The 15,750-nt window shown below is 48.1% G+C and overlaps 1 protein-coding gene across 1 annotated transcript; it reads left to right on the top strand.

Annotated features, from left to right (window-relative positions):
* Positions 1 to 7,647: 7,647 nt before the first annotated feature.
* On the top strand, positions 7,648 to 9,073 carry PRLHR (prolactin releasing hormone receptor). The gene has a single exon (XM_007084855.3). The coding sequence runs from the start codon at positions 7,648 to 7,650 to the stop codon at positions 8,755 to 8,757; it is 1,110 nt and encodes a 369-aa protein (XP_007084917.2). The 3' UTR covers positions 8,758 to 9,073.
* Positions 9,074 to 15,750: the final 6,677 nt, after the last annotated feature.

Here is a 15,750-nt window from a genome sequence, read left to right as displayed (position 1 = left end):
TTCTTCCAGGATAAGGAATTTTGCCCAGCAATTCACATTTAGTAGAGGTATAACTATTTTACAAACCCCAGAGTCCTATGCTATTCCTTATGTGGGCTTTGGAACCAGTTCTTTCCTCCATTGGCAAACATCTTGGGCTTTCCTTATCTTAGGGCTGTTTTTTTTTCTCCCTCTTAAATATCATCTTTCTCTTTTTGCCCTGTCGCTCTTTCAGAAAGTAGTGAGAGGACAATTTGGGAAAGAAAATGTTTTCCAATGCAATTCTGGGGTCAAGGTGTCTGAAGAGAGTTGGCCATGAAGGCTGGTGGCCCTTCTAAGGAGAGTGCTTTGCGTACTTTAAAAGTGCTGTATAGGTGTGAGTCACTGGTTCTCAATAGGGGATGATTTTGTCCCTTATCCCTTCCCCCGGTAGGTATTGGCAATGTCTAGAGACATTTTTGGTTGTCACAATTGGGTATGTGTGCCCTACCTTCTAGAGGTAGAGTTCAGGGATGTTGCTAAACATTCTACAATTCCCAAGACAGTCCCCCCATGACACAGAATTACCTGATCCAATAGTGCCGAAGTGAGAAACGTTGGTATAGGTGTTGCTGTATTTCTTATATTTTGGAAACTAGTTTTATTTGGGGTTTTGTTTTTCATAAAGAGGAGCACAGTTAATTACATTTATTAGGGTAAGCTAAGTTAATATAACATATTCATAATACAACCTTAATTCTCTCATGTTTCTCTTGACATTCTCATTCAAAATGTTGAAGAATCAGGGCAGGGAATTAAGAGATCATAGGGGTCTTCTCATAGCTTTTGATCTTTAAAATCAGTATTGTTGCTATGAAAGACTGATAACAGAGGATGATGAACATTTGTCATAACTTATGGTTACCATCATCTGCTTGTATTTGGAGAAATTCCTCATTATCTTCCCAATGTGGAGGTCAGAACACAAATCCCCAGCATGCTTTGCAATTAAAGCTCAGGTTTGGGATCCTGGCTCTGCCACTCTGATGCACCTGAATGAGGTCATTCAAAAATGAATGACCTGGGCACCTGGGCGGTTCAGTCGGTTAAGCATCCGACTTCGGCTCAGGTAATGATCTCAGGGCTCGTGAGTTCAAGTCCCACATTGGGCTCTGTGCTGACAGCCTGGAGCCCAGAGCCTGCTTCAGATTCTGTCTCCCTCTCTCTGCCCCTCCCCCACTCACGCTCTGTCTCTCTCTCTCAAATATAAATAAACATTAAAAAAATTTAAAAAAAAATGAATGACCTGAGGAAATGGGGCCCCATTTGTTGGACAGAGTGCAACAGAGGTGCCTGGCTTTTGGGAACAGTGATGGCTGCAAGATTGAGTTCCTAATGCAGAAGTGACATTGGTGGAGGAGACAGAAACAGTGGCTGCAAAACTGGATGCAGGGGAGTTGGGGAGGATAAGGTTTCCTCATCAGGGATGGTTTGGGAAGCTTAGCCTTGAGGCTGATTGCCCAATCCTTCCAAAAGCTTTGTGGGCTAGCTGCCATTCTTCTCTACTTACACCAGCCAGAGTGGGTTCTATTGTTTTTAAATCTTTTTTTCATGTTTATTTATTTTGAGAAAGAGAGAAACCTTGAGCAGGGGAGGGGCATAGAGAGAGGGAGAGAGAGAATCTCAAGCACTGTCAGTGCAGAGCCCAACATGGGACCTTGGTCTCATGAACCCTGAGATCATGACCTGAGCCTCAGTCAAGAGCTGGACGCTCAACCGAATGAACCATCCAGGTGCCCTGGTTCTATTGCTGGCAAAGAGGAACTCAGACTGACCCACGGACTTTATCAGTAGCAACGTTATTTGAAACCTAGAGTCCTTTCAGAAGATTCTTTTCTTCCGGTAATGGTGGGAGTTTTCAGTTTAAAACAAAAAGCAGAAGGTCCTTCTTTCCTGAAAGCCTCTAGACGTGGGGCTTTAGGACTTTGGTAGCAGGTAAAAGCGCAGACAGGCAGCTCTTTCCTGAGGGAGCCCTGTTTGGGGAACAGTACCGCTTCACACTCCATGAGGTTAAAGAAAACCAGGAGGGTTGAGGCACCTCCCCCCCCCACCCAAGGGCAAGCAGATTAACTCTTTGTTTGCTGTGGCACAAGATTTGCTTAGAGAAGCCTTTTATATTTTATTTCTATTTTATATGTTGATCACCTTTTCCGTAGGGAGGAAAGTTTTGTGTTTGTCTGCAAATGTCTTTTGCATTTATTTCTTTAAGTGTTTGGATAATAAAGAAAATTGTCCAGAGGTGGGTGTAGGGATAGATACAAGTGTGCCCATCCATATGGAGGACTTCAGTGCTTCTTTCGACTTTCGATTCTTAATACCCTGGCTGCTAAGTCAAGGTATTCTTTTTAGTTGAGTGGGTAAATCATGTACAAACCATTATTATTTTTTTTTAAAGTAAAGACACAGCTTTATAATGAGATGTACAGTCTGGAAAGAATGGGAAATCAAGTCTCAGAGGTGGCTAACTTCCTAAAGCCACAGGGCTTTTCAGTTTTATTTTATTTCCAAATTTTTATTCAAATTCTAGTTAGTTAACATATAGTGTAATATTGTTTTCAGGAGGAGAATTTAGTGGTTAATCACTTACATCTAACACCCAGTGCTCATCCCAACAAGTGCCCTCGTTAGGGTTTTTTCAGGTTTATGATTGAGTTTCCTAGAGTAGCACCTGGGATTGTTTCCATAGTTCTCTCAGCCAGCTAACTCTGTTCCTAGCTAATTTCTGCCCTAGACTGCAATCTCATTGAGGGCAGGAATATGTCTTACTCATCTCTCTGTCACTCGGGGCACCTGGTCCACACCTTCTCACACAGTGGATATATCACAGGTATTTGTTGATTAGCAGATTTCATCGTTCTCTTTTCTCAGGTGGCAGGGAAGAGTTTCCTACTCTACCCCAACTTCTCGTGTTACTCTGGGGACTCATCCACTCCTTTTCTGGGGAGCCCAGATTAAAACAGGGCAGAAGCAAGATGTGTGCCCCACAGGCCACTGCAGAAGGCACAAGACTATTTGGGGCTCCCTTTTGATTTTGAACAGGCTGAGAAGAAAAACCCAGCCAAAGAAAGACTGTTCCTGGTCAGAATCATACCTTTTATGCCTCCACTCTGTTTGGGCAATGCTGTGTTGGAGAACTTAAAGATGACTAGTGTGTGCGTGAAAAACTGGAAGTGATAATTGGTATGTCTGGAGTCTGTGATGAAAGGCACTTTCTCAAAGTGATCTAAGGGAAACATATGGGTTTTTTTTTTTCACTTTACTGTATGATGTCATGTCAGTTCTCACACTGCTTGTCTCAGGTTTTTGTCACTTGTAGGAGGCCAGCCCTGCTGTGCTGAGTTGGCCTCCAATCTGCTGCATGGCTCAGCCTGAAGAGCCGGTGGGAGCCTGCCTCTTGGAATACACACATAGGACAGGCTTAAGGGAGAAAACTCATTTCTGGGGGAGCATCTATTCTGTCACTGCCTGGACTTAGACAAGTGTCAAAAATTGCTGTTCCCCAATGAGTTATTAAAAAAAAAAGATCTCTAGTGGCTTCTCATATGGTTGGGCTAACTGCAGTGTATCGGCATGAATTTTCAGATCCCTTAACCAAGTTTTCCCGTATTCTAACTGCAGTCCTTATCTCTATTGTCTCTGTCTTCTGTTTTCTGTATCCAGTTGCCTACTGCCATCATAAAGCATAATACCATCTCCTGAAGTTCATGCAGCCCAGAGTTTTGTCTCCTACATGGGGTATGAGCAAGGGACATTTGGGGTGAGCCATAAAGATCTGTTCAACTTAAACATAATAAGGTTAGGGTTGCAATCACATTTGTTAGAGCTTCCTTTAATAAACCACAGTGGGGGAGGGGTTCCTATATTTATTTAATCCCATTTGAATCTACTTGTATTTCCCGTGTGTGCAGGTACATCTGTCATTCATTCAGAGGCAGTAAAGTACAGAAATGGAGGACTTTGGCTCCAGGATCAGGTGCATCTAAGTTGAAGTTCCAGCCTCAATGCTCATTAGTTGTGCCATTACGGTTAGTTACTTAGCCTTGAAGAGCCAGTTTCCTCATCTATAAAATGGGTATACTAGTTTTGAGGTGATCAAATGAGACAATATATGCAGAGTACTTAACCTAGTGCCTGGTATGTGAAAGGCCCTCAACAAACAGTGGCTATTTTTATCTGTTCAATCAAAAGAAACGGGTATTGGGTATCTGCTGGGCTCAGGCATGTTGTAGGTAGCCATAAAGAGTTTATAGTCATGGTTGGTGGAGGCAGGGGGTAAAACACTTTCAAAGGTAGAAAGTAATAAAGGACAGAAAGATCACGAAAGGGAAAAGACTTTCAGGACAGGATAATCTAAGAGTTGGGTCTTGTGGGATATGAAGGATATGGAGGTGAGTGGAGATGAAGCAACCAGCATTCTGAAGAAAGGGAGCAAACCCTGAGAGAATTATTGAACAGGAATGGTGAGAATGTGTTAGCGTCCAGTTAGGCTTGCATATACATAGAGTTGGATAGAGGTGGGAGGCCAGACAAAAAAAAAAAAAAGGATCAGAATAGGAACGGGGTGCATGTTGATTGGAAATGCCATGCTAAAGGCCTCACCTTCCTTTGATGGGCCATTCAAAGCTTTTAAGGAAGTAGAGGTAATAAAATCCTGTGATTTGCTATCTACTATATGAAGTGTTATTTTTCCTCCAGTTGTCTTACAAAATTGTTTTTTATTGATGATCTCTCAGATTTCTGGAGCACTGTGAATACAGGAAATTCTGAACATTGGTATGGTTTAATTGTGATGTCCTGGCTGAGAGAGAGAGACTAGTCTTAATTCCAGTGAAGACCAGAGAGAATAAAGATTTAAAGTGGGCTATTCTAGTCTACTTCTTTTTTACCTTGCAAATACTGACAGGACCAAAACTCTTACCAGATTTGATCTGGAATGGGGCAAATGACCAACTCTCTTGTCTGGATGGTGTCGCAATGGTGAACTTCCAAATGCAATGGGGCAAATGACCAACTCTCTTGTCTGGATGGTGTCGCAATGGTGAACTTCCAAATGCAATGGGGCAAATGACCAACTCTCTTGTCTGGATGGTGTCCCAATGGTGAACTTCCAAATGCTGACATTTGCATGCAAATGTTGTGAAGGTTGTCTTTTTATTATTTTTTAGTATTATGTATCAGTGATATCTACCAGAATGATGGCTCTAGTTATGGGGTTTAACTACATCCCAAATCCTTTTTCACCTTCATTACTGCAATTTCCTCTTAAGATACTTTGATGTTTATTTATTTTTGAGAGACAGAGAGAGACAGAGTTTAAGTGGGAAAGGGGCATAGAGTGAGAGGGAGACACAGAATCCAAAGCAGACTCCAGACTCTGAGCTGTCAGCACAGAGCCCGTCGTGGGGCTTGAACTCACAAACTGTGAGATCATGAACCTGAGCTGATAGTCAGATGCTTAACCAATTGAGCCATCCAGGCGCCCTGTCCTCTTAAGATACTTTGAAGCAAAAGAGTGTCTCTGCTCTTGGGTGCATAAACCCCTGTTGGTGAACATGATGAGAAACACTACCAGACAAAGGATTAGACGGGCAGAGACTGCATTTCATTCTGAGTTTTTTTTCTCCCCATATCATATTGGCTTTAGCTAAATTGATTACAACTCAGGGAGTGTGGGTTTGGAATAGATACAGTTGCATAAAATTGATTGCTTTTCTTCCGATGTTGACTTTTCCTCCTGTATGAGTGAGTCACTTGAATTTGCAAGGTGTACTAATTTTACTTCTTTCCAGCCTAATGGGGTATCTGCAGCTAGAGGACAAAGGACAAGAGCTTACCAGAAAGGGGACAAAGAGGGGATGAGACAGCTTCAAAGGAGGGAGGTTACAAAGCCTCCTTCTTTGACCCTCTCCCCACTGTGGTCCAGGTTAATTTGCATGTCAATGACGACTTAATACTACTAAAGGTTTATGTAACTTTCAAGCTTCTCAAATGTTCATTACTTTTGTTATCCTAGTGGAAATCCTGCAATCACCAGTATTATTTTTAGTCCTAAAATGAGGTAAGGAGGCCTGGGGGTGTTTATGTAAGGAGGAAGAGGGTAGGGCCCCAGTTCAGGAACTTGCCTACTTACTGTCCTGGGAGAATCTGGCAGATAGGGGTAAGTCATGGTAGCTGAGAAAGAAAGAGCAAAAAGGGTGAGTAGGGGGGTTGTGGGGGCCAAGAATTGAACTGTGCCTGTGTAGGGTAACTGGCATGAGGGCAGCATTTTCTGACCTAGGGAGGTGAAAGCGTCGTCATTGGCACTAAGTCGGTGACCCATAGCAGGAGCACGTCACCACCTTCCCACCCCCAGAGACCCCAGTTTATCTGCCCCCCCCCCCTACTGTTCTCGGAGTCGGCAGCCCCGGTCCAGGAAGCAGGCAGCGAGGCTCTTAGAACCAGGCTAGGTCCCTTCTCTGAAAGCGCTGCACCCAGAGAGGGGCGGGAACTCCTTAATTGTCCTCTCCCGGGGACCCACGCGCCACCCCGCAGCATGCCGCGGGAGCTGTCCGCTGTTCTGAACTCTTGCTCCGGCTTGGCCGGATTCGCGGCTCTCCTGGCGCGCCGCAATCTAAGGGAAGGGCTCAGTGGGTCCCGGGAAGGGCAAAGGCCGGAAGGTCTGCGGCAAGCTCCATCCAGGCTTTAAGTTTTATTTTATTTTTTAATTTTATTTTCAGGCTCTAAAATTTAAATCTCCGCAGGAACCTTCTACCCACTCTAGCCCAGACTCTAAGCAGGATCCAGCTCTTAAGGACCTCTTCACATCCTGTGGTGTTGCTCAATCCCTCACTCCACTTCTTCCCCTGCGCCTTCGCTGTTGAAACTACACCGGGTCGTAGCTCCTGCGAGCCTAGCGCTAGACGCCGCTCCTCTCTCCTCGTCCACTTCACCCTCCTCCAGAGCAGGACTCTCCCCAGGCGCAGCAAGCCCCTGCAGTCAAGATTCTCCCTCGTGCCTCGGACCCAGGTTTGCCGGCCCCTCCTTCCTTTTCTGTTTCCACCCTCTCCACTGTCCTTCTCTCTAGTTGTCTAAGCACCGAGTCGGGTGGTGCGCGCTCCGCCCCCATTTTCCATACAAGGGAGCGCTGGAGGGGGGGCGGGGCGGAGGGGAGGCGCTCCGGGTCCCTCTCAAAAACTGCGAGCCCACTGGGAACTCCTGAATCCGTTCAGCTCCGGCGGAGAAGCGAGAAGCCTGCGTTGCCGTCGTGGGCTGAGGACAGCTAGGGGACAGCCGGGATTCGGCCCCTCCCTCCCCGTAGCGTTTTCCCGCCCGCCCAGCCCCACTCGCCAGGTAGGACCATGCTCCAGGGTCTGACCTGCGTGGACCGCGAAGGCTCTAAATTGAGTAGGAGGCGTTTAAATAATCTGTACATATGTGACCTAGCATAGATTTATTTTTACATAGGGGGGATGACCGCACTTTTGGTTGTTGTTGTTGATTTATTTTGGCCAGTTATTCTACAGGGAGTATTTGGGTAATTGAGGTGGGGGAGGGAGGCACGAATGGTGTAGGAGGGGGTGGATGGACAATGGGAGGGGGTGGATGGACAATGGGAAGTGACAGACTTTGATTCTCTTTGGACAGGTGGCTATGGCCTCACTGCCGACTCAGGGTCCCCCGGTCCCTGACTTAGTTTCTGGGTTGCCACCGGCGGCCTCAACTCCTGCCAACCAGAGCACAGAGGCCTCGGACAATGGGTCGGTGACTGGCCCAGGCGCTCAGGCTGTCACGCCTTTCCAAAGCCTGCAGCTGGTGCATCAGCTGAAAGGGCTGATCGTGCTGCTCTACAGCATCGTGGTGGTCGTGGGGCTGGTGGGCAACTGCCTGCTGGTGTTGGTGATCGCGCGGGTGCGTCGGCTGCACAACGTGACCAACTTCCTCATCGGCAACCTGGCCTTGTCCGACGTGCTCATGTGCACCGCCTGCGTGCCGCTCACGCTGGCCTACGCTTTCGAGCCACGCGGCTGGGTGTTCGGCGGCGGCCTGTGCCACCTTGTCTTCTTCCTGCAGCCCGTCACCGTCTACGTGTCGGTGTTCACTCTCACCACCATCGCGGTGGACCGCTACGTCGTGCTGGTGCACCCGCTGCGCAGGCGCATCTCGCTGCGCCTCAGCGCCTATGCGGTGCTGGCCATCTGGGCGCTGTCCGCGGTGCTGGCGCTGCCGGCCGCCATGCACACGTACCACGTCGAGCTCAAGCCGCACCGTGTGCGCCTCTGCGAGGAATTCTGGGGGTCTCAGGAGCGCCAGCGCCAGCTCTATGCTTGGGGGCTGCTTCTCGTCACCTACCTGCTCCCCCTGCTGGTCATCCTCCTGTCTTACGTCCGGGTGTCGGTGAAGCTACGGAACCGCGTGGTGCCAGGCTGCGTGACCCAGAGCCAGGCCGACTGGGACCGTGCGCGCCGCCGCCGCACCTTCTGTCTGCTGGTGGTGGTCGTGGTGGTGTTCGCCGTGTGCTGGCTGCCGCTGCACGTCTTCAACCTGCTGCGGGACCTCGACCCGCAAGCCATCGACCCTTACGCCTTTGGGTTAGTGCAGCTGCTCTGCCACTGGCTCGCCATGAGCTCGGCTTGCTACAACCCCTTCATTTACGCCTGGCTGCACGACAGCTTCCGTGAGGAGCTGCGCAAGCTCTTGCTTGCCTGGCCCCGCAAGATCGTGCCCCACGGCCAGAGCATGACAGTCAGCGTGGTCATCTGATGCCACTGCACCGGGCCTTGGCTGGGGACCTCCATGTCCACTAGTCTCCGAGGGTGCCCACCTGAGGCCGGACTGGAGAGCTTATCCCCAGCGCCAGAGCAAATCCAATAGGTGACCAAACTTCCAGCCTAGCCCTCTTGTCCAGCTATCTTGCTTTGTCCTTGTGTCTTTGTAAAATGTTGAGTGGGCTTTGGAGGGAGTCTTGTGCTTTGCTTGAAAGAGGCCAAGGAGAGGTGAGAGGGTTTATTATTTCCTCCCTATGCCCTGAATGCCAAACAAAGCCCTTTCTCCTGGTTCATAACAGTATTTCAGAACCGTGGCTCTTTTCCTCGCTTTCCCTTCTGCTTGCTCAATGGTGAGATGAAGGAACAATGGGGTTGGGATTTCAAATGGCTGCGTTGGGGTTGGTGAGGCTTTTTCCGGTTGCCTTTTAAAAAGGACTCAACTGAGCTAGAATACCTGATGTTGCTTAGTAAGTTTGAACCCATTAATTCCTAGGATTCCAGGGAAGTATGACAAGTCTGTATCTGGGATTTCAGCATTTCCTGAATAAGATCATTACACACCAAAAGGGTTTCACTTTTAATTTCACTTGAATCCATAGCGCAAAAACACTTAGAAACCACCTTTTGATAGCAAGATCTTCTGAAAGGTGGTTTCTAAGTGTTTTCCCTCCTCCTTGTCACCTAACTTCTATCTGAAACTGATAAGATGAATTAGTCAATGAAGAGATAAATAGGGATAAAGAAGAAAAGGTCCAGATCACTTAAGGAGGCATATGACTGAGGACAGACATCTATCTGGGTGTATGTTTGTGTATACACACCCAGTCTTTGCTACAAGGCAGGAACACAGATATTTGATTTTCTGAATACTCAATGTAAACCATGTTCGATAGCATTCTCTAACTGCTCAGTTGCAACAGATCAACAGCTGTCATCTGATTGCTCAGCACCTGCTCTGTGGTGACACACTTGGAACACAATCAACCCAGGATACAAGGATGGGGAGACATTTACTTAAGGCCAGAACAGAAAAATAAACCGCCACCAGACCACCATCAAATACTTAATTCTTTCTAGGGTTAGAGGGACAAGTGAAGACTGTTGGGCCATGATACCAGGCTGATAACCCTCGTCTTAGCCTCCTGAGGATTCTGTAAATGAGGACAAGTACCCTGGACAAGGATCTTCACGTTGATGTTGGAGCAGTGACTGGACAGTGAGGGTGGGAGTTTTGTGAAGTGATACGTGCTATCCACCTGCCAGATCAGCCCCCGTGGCACATAGGACAGGAACTAGTGCAGGAACTGCAGCAACTCAGTTATCATCTCTAAGACTCCAGTACTGCCCTAGCTCACTATACAGTAGAATCAAGCTCTCTCCTTAGCTTACTCTCTGAAATGGGCTCATTCATTCATTAAAGTGTGCCCTGAAAGGAAGGGAAAGAGGAGAAAGGCTTGGGGATGACAAGGATTAAGTCTCATTACTCCAATGCCAGCAGCCATGATGGGAGAGTAAGTATTTATGGTTGGGTTAGTTAGCAATATGAGTCTTTAGTAGTTATGTGGCTAGACCTTTCCCAGCACGGGGGAAGGCAGGAAAAGTCTGGCTTGGGAGAAAGGATAGGCAGGTTAACTTGGGAGATGCAGGTTACCTTTAGCAATGGCATAAATATTTTCAGCTTCATCTGTGGATGTGGAGAACAAAGCCTATGTCACTCCCTGTTCCACATGAGCTCATTCCCCAGGCATCCCAGAGACTGGCTCCTGTGGTTCACAGCTCCATTACTTGGGAGGCTCAAGGCCAAACAGGCATTTCATGTTTCCTCAGAGCATTCTTTTGATGGGAATGCATCTAGAATGGAGGGGATGGGGGAAAGGATGGGATTCGTTGGGGAGGGATCTGGTTAATTGTACTTCCTTTTTTAAAAAAAATCTTCAAATTTATTTATTTTTTTTTATTTTGAGAGAGAGAGAGTGAGCAGGGGAGGGACAGAGAGAGAAAATCCCCAGCAGGCTCCACACTGTCAGTGCAGAGCCCGACGTGGGGCTCGAACTCACAAAATGAGATCATGACCTGAGCTGAAACCATGTGTCAGATGCTTAACTGACTGAGCCACCCAGGCACCCCCACTTAATTGTACTTTCTTTGTTGGAATGTTTAAATCACTGTTCTCAGCCTTGGCTGCTCCTAGAATCAGTTGGAGAGCTTCCAAAAAACACCAGTGCTGAGGCCCTATCCCCAGAGAGTCCAATTGATTAGAGATGGAGCCTGGGCATCAGCATTTTTTCAAAGCACTTCACGTGACTTTAATGTGCATCCAAGGTTAAGCCCCTTAAGAATTATTGTCTTTCTAATGAATCTCAGAAACATCTGAATGAAGCTTTGATTGTACCTGCCAAAGGTATTAAAAATTTGGAGTTGAATTCTGGCAGGGCGTCCTATGCTACAGATGGGGAATAATACTCCTCTAGCTTTCAGACAGTATCCCATGAATCACACAGAGGCAAATCCTTATAATAAGAATATATAAGTATTCATTCAGGTTTCCTTACAAATCTCCTATACGTAAGGCAGTGAGTGTATGCGTCCAGTTTTTTTTAAGTATCATGATTCAACTCTAGATCATTTGCATTATAAAGTTATACACCATGAATTATTCCAAATCCTGGTTTCCAGGGTGTTCAAAAAATTGAAGTGTTCTCTGATTAGCTTGATGTAAGTCTACATCAACTGTGAGAAGAAAGTGTCCTCATTAATTACTAGAAAAGCTGCCACCTGTTTCTATGCCTACAACTTAAGTTAAAAACTTTAACATTTACATGGACTTTATGGAGAGCCTAAAGAGGCTGGAGAATTATGCCGTGTTTATAAACATCTTTACAAATTATCCAAATTGGCTACTGAATAGCAACTAATTAATTCTTACCCTATCTGGAATCTATTTGGGACTAGTTTGACTATAAAGCAAACTGACTTTTTAGAAAATCTCTCAGGAGGCACCTGGGTGGCTCAGCTGGTGAAGCGTCCGGCTTCGGTTCAGGTCATGATCTCATGGCTTATGAGTTCGAGCCCTGCGTCGGGCTCTGTGCTGACCGCTCAGAGACTGGAGCCTGCTTTGGATTCTGTATCTCCCTCTCTCTCTGACCCTCCCCTGCTCGCATTCTGTCTCTCTCTCTCAAAAATAAACATTAAAAAGTGAAAAAAAAACACTCTCAGAAGTGAGTCCTATAGAAATCCACTTAGCGTTGAAGTAGAAAATTTTATTTGATATAACTTAGTCAATACCACGCATCCAGTCCTCCTCCTGCAAGGAATCATACAGGCCATAAAGCTGGGAGCAGAGGCAGGCGGGTAATTAGCAGCAGCCCATTCTGAGGCTGATGGGAGATTCTGTAATTCTCTTTGCGAGCATTGTCACCGGGCCTCACTTTTGGCAGCCCATCAATAGATTTATCTCACTAAATCAGCTGGGGAGTGTTTCAATATGCATTGGCAACGGTCACCTGGAAATAGCAACTGTGAGAGATGCTAAGGTAACAATATCCCGATTGATGTAACCTTCCTGAATTTTTGTTCTTGTGGATCATCAGCCTTTTCTACTGGTGGTGCTAAGTTCCAGGTTTCTCGGGTTGGCTAGTTAACCCATCTCTGTCCTGTGGCTTGCATGTCTGAACATTTAGTAGTGTTGCAAATGCAAGGCATGGGGCTGACATCAAGGGGACCCAGGCAAGGGTACAGCTAGATCTGAGAGTGAACCCAGGGTCTATCCCCCACCGACAAGCGGCCAGGAGCACCTTTGTTCCCCAAAGCAGATCTTCCATGGATTTCCCTCCATTTGCTGATGTCTTTGTTGCGTAAGACGCATGTGTGACTGACTTACTGTATGAAGCTCTTCAGTCTGGGGCTTGCACTGTGTTTGATACATTGTGGGTGCTCAATAAATATCAAATTAGTACCATCTCCAGTTATGAAACCTCGGGATGGCCAGGGTCACAGTGAAAATAAATCACGTCAAGGAAAACACGCTACTCAACCCAGATTTGTCAATTCTAGCTAATTCCAGGAATGAACTGTTCATTTGGGGTCTTCTGTGACCCCTTGGTCCAAATCTCAGTAATGACAGCATTTTAATCCATGGCACCAAGCTCTCTGCTCTCCAAAACTGCATGTGCCTAAGTTGACAGGTCTATCAAAGGGAGAGTAGAGAATTTCATGATTAATTTCTATATTCATCATTAATCTGGATCATTAAAGGTTAACATTTTATTATCCACTGACACACATCACTTCAGAAATTTAAAAACACCCAACACATGGGTCTGTAAGTCAAATTTGATCACCCAGATTCCAAAATGTTCATGACAGAGTCATGAAGATGATTTTCTGACACTTCTAAAATAAGACTTAAAAATGCATTTATGGACACCTTTCCAGCGATCCATTTATTTTGCAAAGTGAGATAAACTCTAAACAGATGTTGGACGTGTGAAATATTTCTTTGGATGGATGGGTGTTGCAGACTTGGTATGTTGAAAGACTGCATTCTCAGTCAGTCTTTGCAAGTAGAAAGCCTTGTTTTGAAAATTGAGTTTTAACAGATTTCGTATCTTTTCCCCCTGCTTTCCAACTCAATTCCTCTTCATTTCCTGCTCTTTATTTCTCTATTCAGCCCCTTTTCTGCTATTTCCCCATATTAACTATAATATACCTCTGATCTGAGGCTCTGTCCACTCCCATGGAGAGGAGGTGGTGGGATTCAAGCATCCACCTTCTGGTGGGTTGGTGGGTTCGTATAAGGTGAATCGTGTGGGAGAGATACTCTGGGTAATTCTGTTGCAGACGCTTCATCACATCAGCGGAGGGTTGTTCATTACATTTCCTGCCCACTGTGGGGTCTTGGAGCTCACACAATTGATCGTTTCTCAGATAAGCTCCAGGCAGAAGTGGACAACAGGATTTTGCACAGGATCTCCAGCTGGGCCCTTAATGTGGTAAATCTCACAGAGAGCTCTCAAGAGGGACCTAACAATGAAAGGTCACATGTGTTTCATTTTGATGTTTGGGGCTGGAGCAAGAAAAGCTGAGCCAGAAAAAGCAAAGGGCAGTCTCCTCTTTTAAGTATTCCTCGCCTCCCTCCCTCAGCTCTCAAAAAACCCTCTTCCTGACTTGCTGATGACTAAATCCCACAGTCCCAGGACTCATCTCCTCCTTCTGGAGTGACATCTAAAGATGAATGGAAAGCTACTCCCTCCCTCCTACCCCCATTCACTCAGTATCTCCAGGTAATGAAAAAAAAAATCCTTTTGAGCTGGAAAAATCAAATACAAATTTCAGGCCCCAGCTCTAGGTTAGAAGTCAGGCGCTGGGCTTCTTCCCTAGCCCGGAACACCACAGTCACCCTTGGGTCTTTATCCTAGGAGGATGGCCCCGGCACCTGGGGAGGGGGTGCAGGGCTGCAGCATAGCATGCCCTGGGGCGGTCAGGTTGGTGGCCTGGCCTTGCGGGGGGTGGAGCCACTGTGTGGGGCAAGTCCTTCCCAGGCCCCATCTGCACTGCAGATGCTGGGGCACACTGACCTCCTCATTTTCACAAAAAAGACCCAAGCACAGGCACAGGTGGAAAACGAGAGCACATGTAAGTGCCTTCAACGGCCATAACGGTTTCTTTAGAACAAGTCTCTTTATTCCTATTTCCTTCTACCCTAGTCTCCTCCAGCAAAGCCCCCTTTCTTTCTGTGATATAACTGCAGAGCTTGGGGCATTTTCATATCAACATGACTTTCTGGGAGATGGAAACCTTAAGGGCCTCTTCTGAGACTGATAATAAGCAATTGTCATCACATGCAGCTGAGCCAAAGCCTCAAGACCTGGCCAAAGCACAGGTCCTTCTGCCTGACCGAGCCGCGGGAAATTGGGCTCCAGCAGGACACCCAAGGGCCTGTCGTCTCGCACATCAGGTGGGGTCTGTGAGCTGCACCAGCACATCCGTGGGCTGCACTAGTGCCATCCACCTTGGCAAGGGTGGATTGGCCCGGGGGGACCAGGTGAGTGTCCGTGGCCTGGCTGCTGGGGTCCTGCTTTCTCCCACCCCACGGGGGTGCTTTCAGAGGCTCAGAGGCAGTCACCAGCGACTCCCTCTGCATCCACATGGGCAGCAGCACGCAGTCCCTGCACCATGGGACTAACTTCTGGCCCTCTACCACCGGCTCCTGTGCCGCTGACCTTGGCCTAGGTCCCCAAATTCCAGCGCTGGGTGCCCAGCACCTTCCTGTGCTACCTCGTGGTCCTCCTGCAGACAAGTGATCACGCAGTGTCTGGGTTTCGGCTTCCTGGTCTCGCGGTGGATCTCCATCGGAGTTCGTGGCCGCTCTGCAGCGGAGCCACGCGCTGGGGGCGCTCACGGGGCCGCGCGCCTCTGTTGCAGACCCCGTGGTGGCCAACAGCGCCGGACCTACACCACGGGCCTGCCATGGTCGACGCCGTGGTGGCCTCCCTGTCGCCTCTCGTAGCGTCTCACCGTCCTCCCAGCCCCTCGGTGCGCAAGGCCCGGACCGGCCACCGCGCGCCCCCAGGCGGAGCGCGGGCTCACTGCAGCTGTTCGTCCCGGTCGCCTGCGGCGTCCCTCGCCCCTGCTCTCAGCCTCGGAGCATCTCTCACCCGCACCAGAGCTGGGCGGGAGCCTCACCCCCGACGCTCTTTCAGTGTCCTGCAACTGCTCTGCCCCTGGCACCACTCGCACCCGCGCCAACCGCATGCTCTCCAGTTCTCGCCCAACTCCGGGTCTTGTCTTCGGTCTGTCTGCCTCTCACTCTTCTACTCCCCGAAGCAGGGGAGGCCAAGGCCATGCCCTGCATCTCGTTCCCGCCCCGATTCCGTTGCTTTCTCCGCGCCCCAGCCCCTGGACACTGCGGCGTGCGCTGCCTGAAGGGGGGCGCGTATGGATGGGGGCGCTGCAGGGCAGGGGGTCTAGGCGCCCGGGAGCTTCTGCG

The sequence above is a fragment of the Panthera tigris genome, chromosome D2, assembly GCF_018350195.1.
Source record: "Panthera tigris isolate Pti1 chromosome D2, P.tigris_Pti1_mat1.1, whole genome shotgun sequence".
Lineage (NCBI taxonomy): Eukaryota > Metazoa > Chordata > Mammalia > Carnivora > Felidae > Panthera > Panthera tigris.
The sequence above is the reverse complement of the archived record's forward strand: the minus strand, read 5'-3'. Positions and strand labels throughout refer to the sequence as shown.

What these genes read in the sequence shown, in the direction of transcription:
- PRLHR (XM_007084855.3), top strand. Translation starts at nt 7,648, where the DNA reads ATGGCCTCACTGCCGACTCAGGGTCCCCCGGTCCCTGACTTAGTTTCT.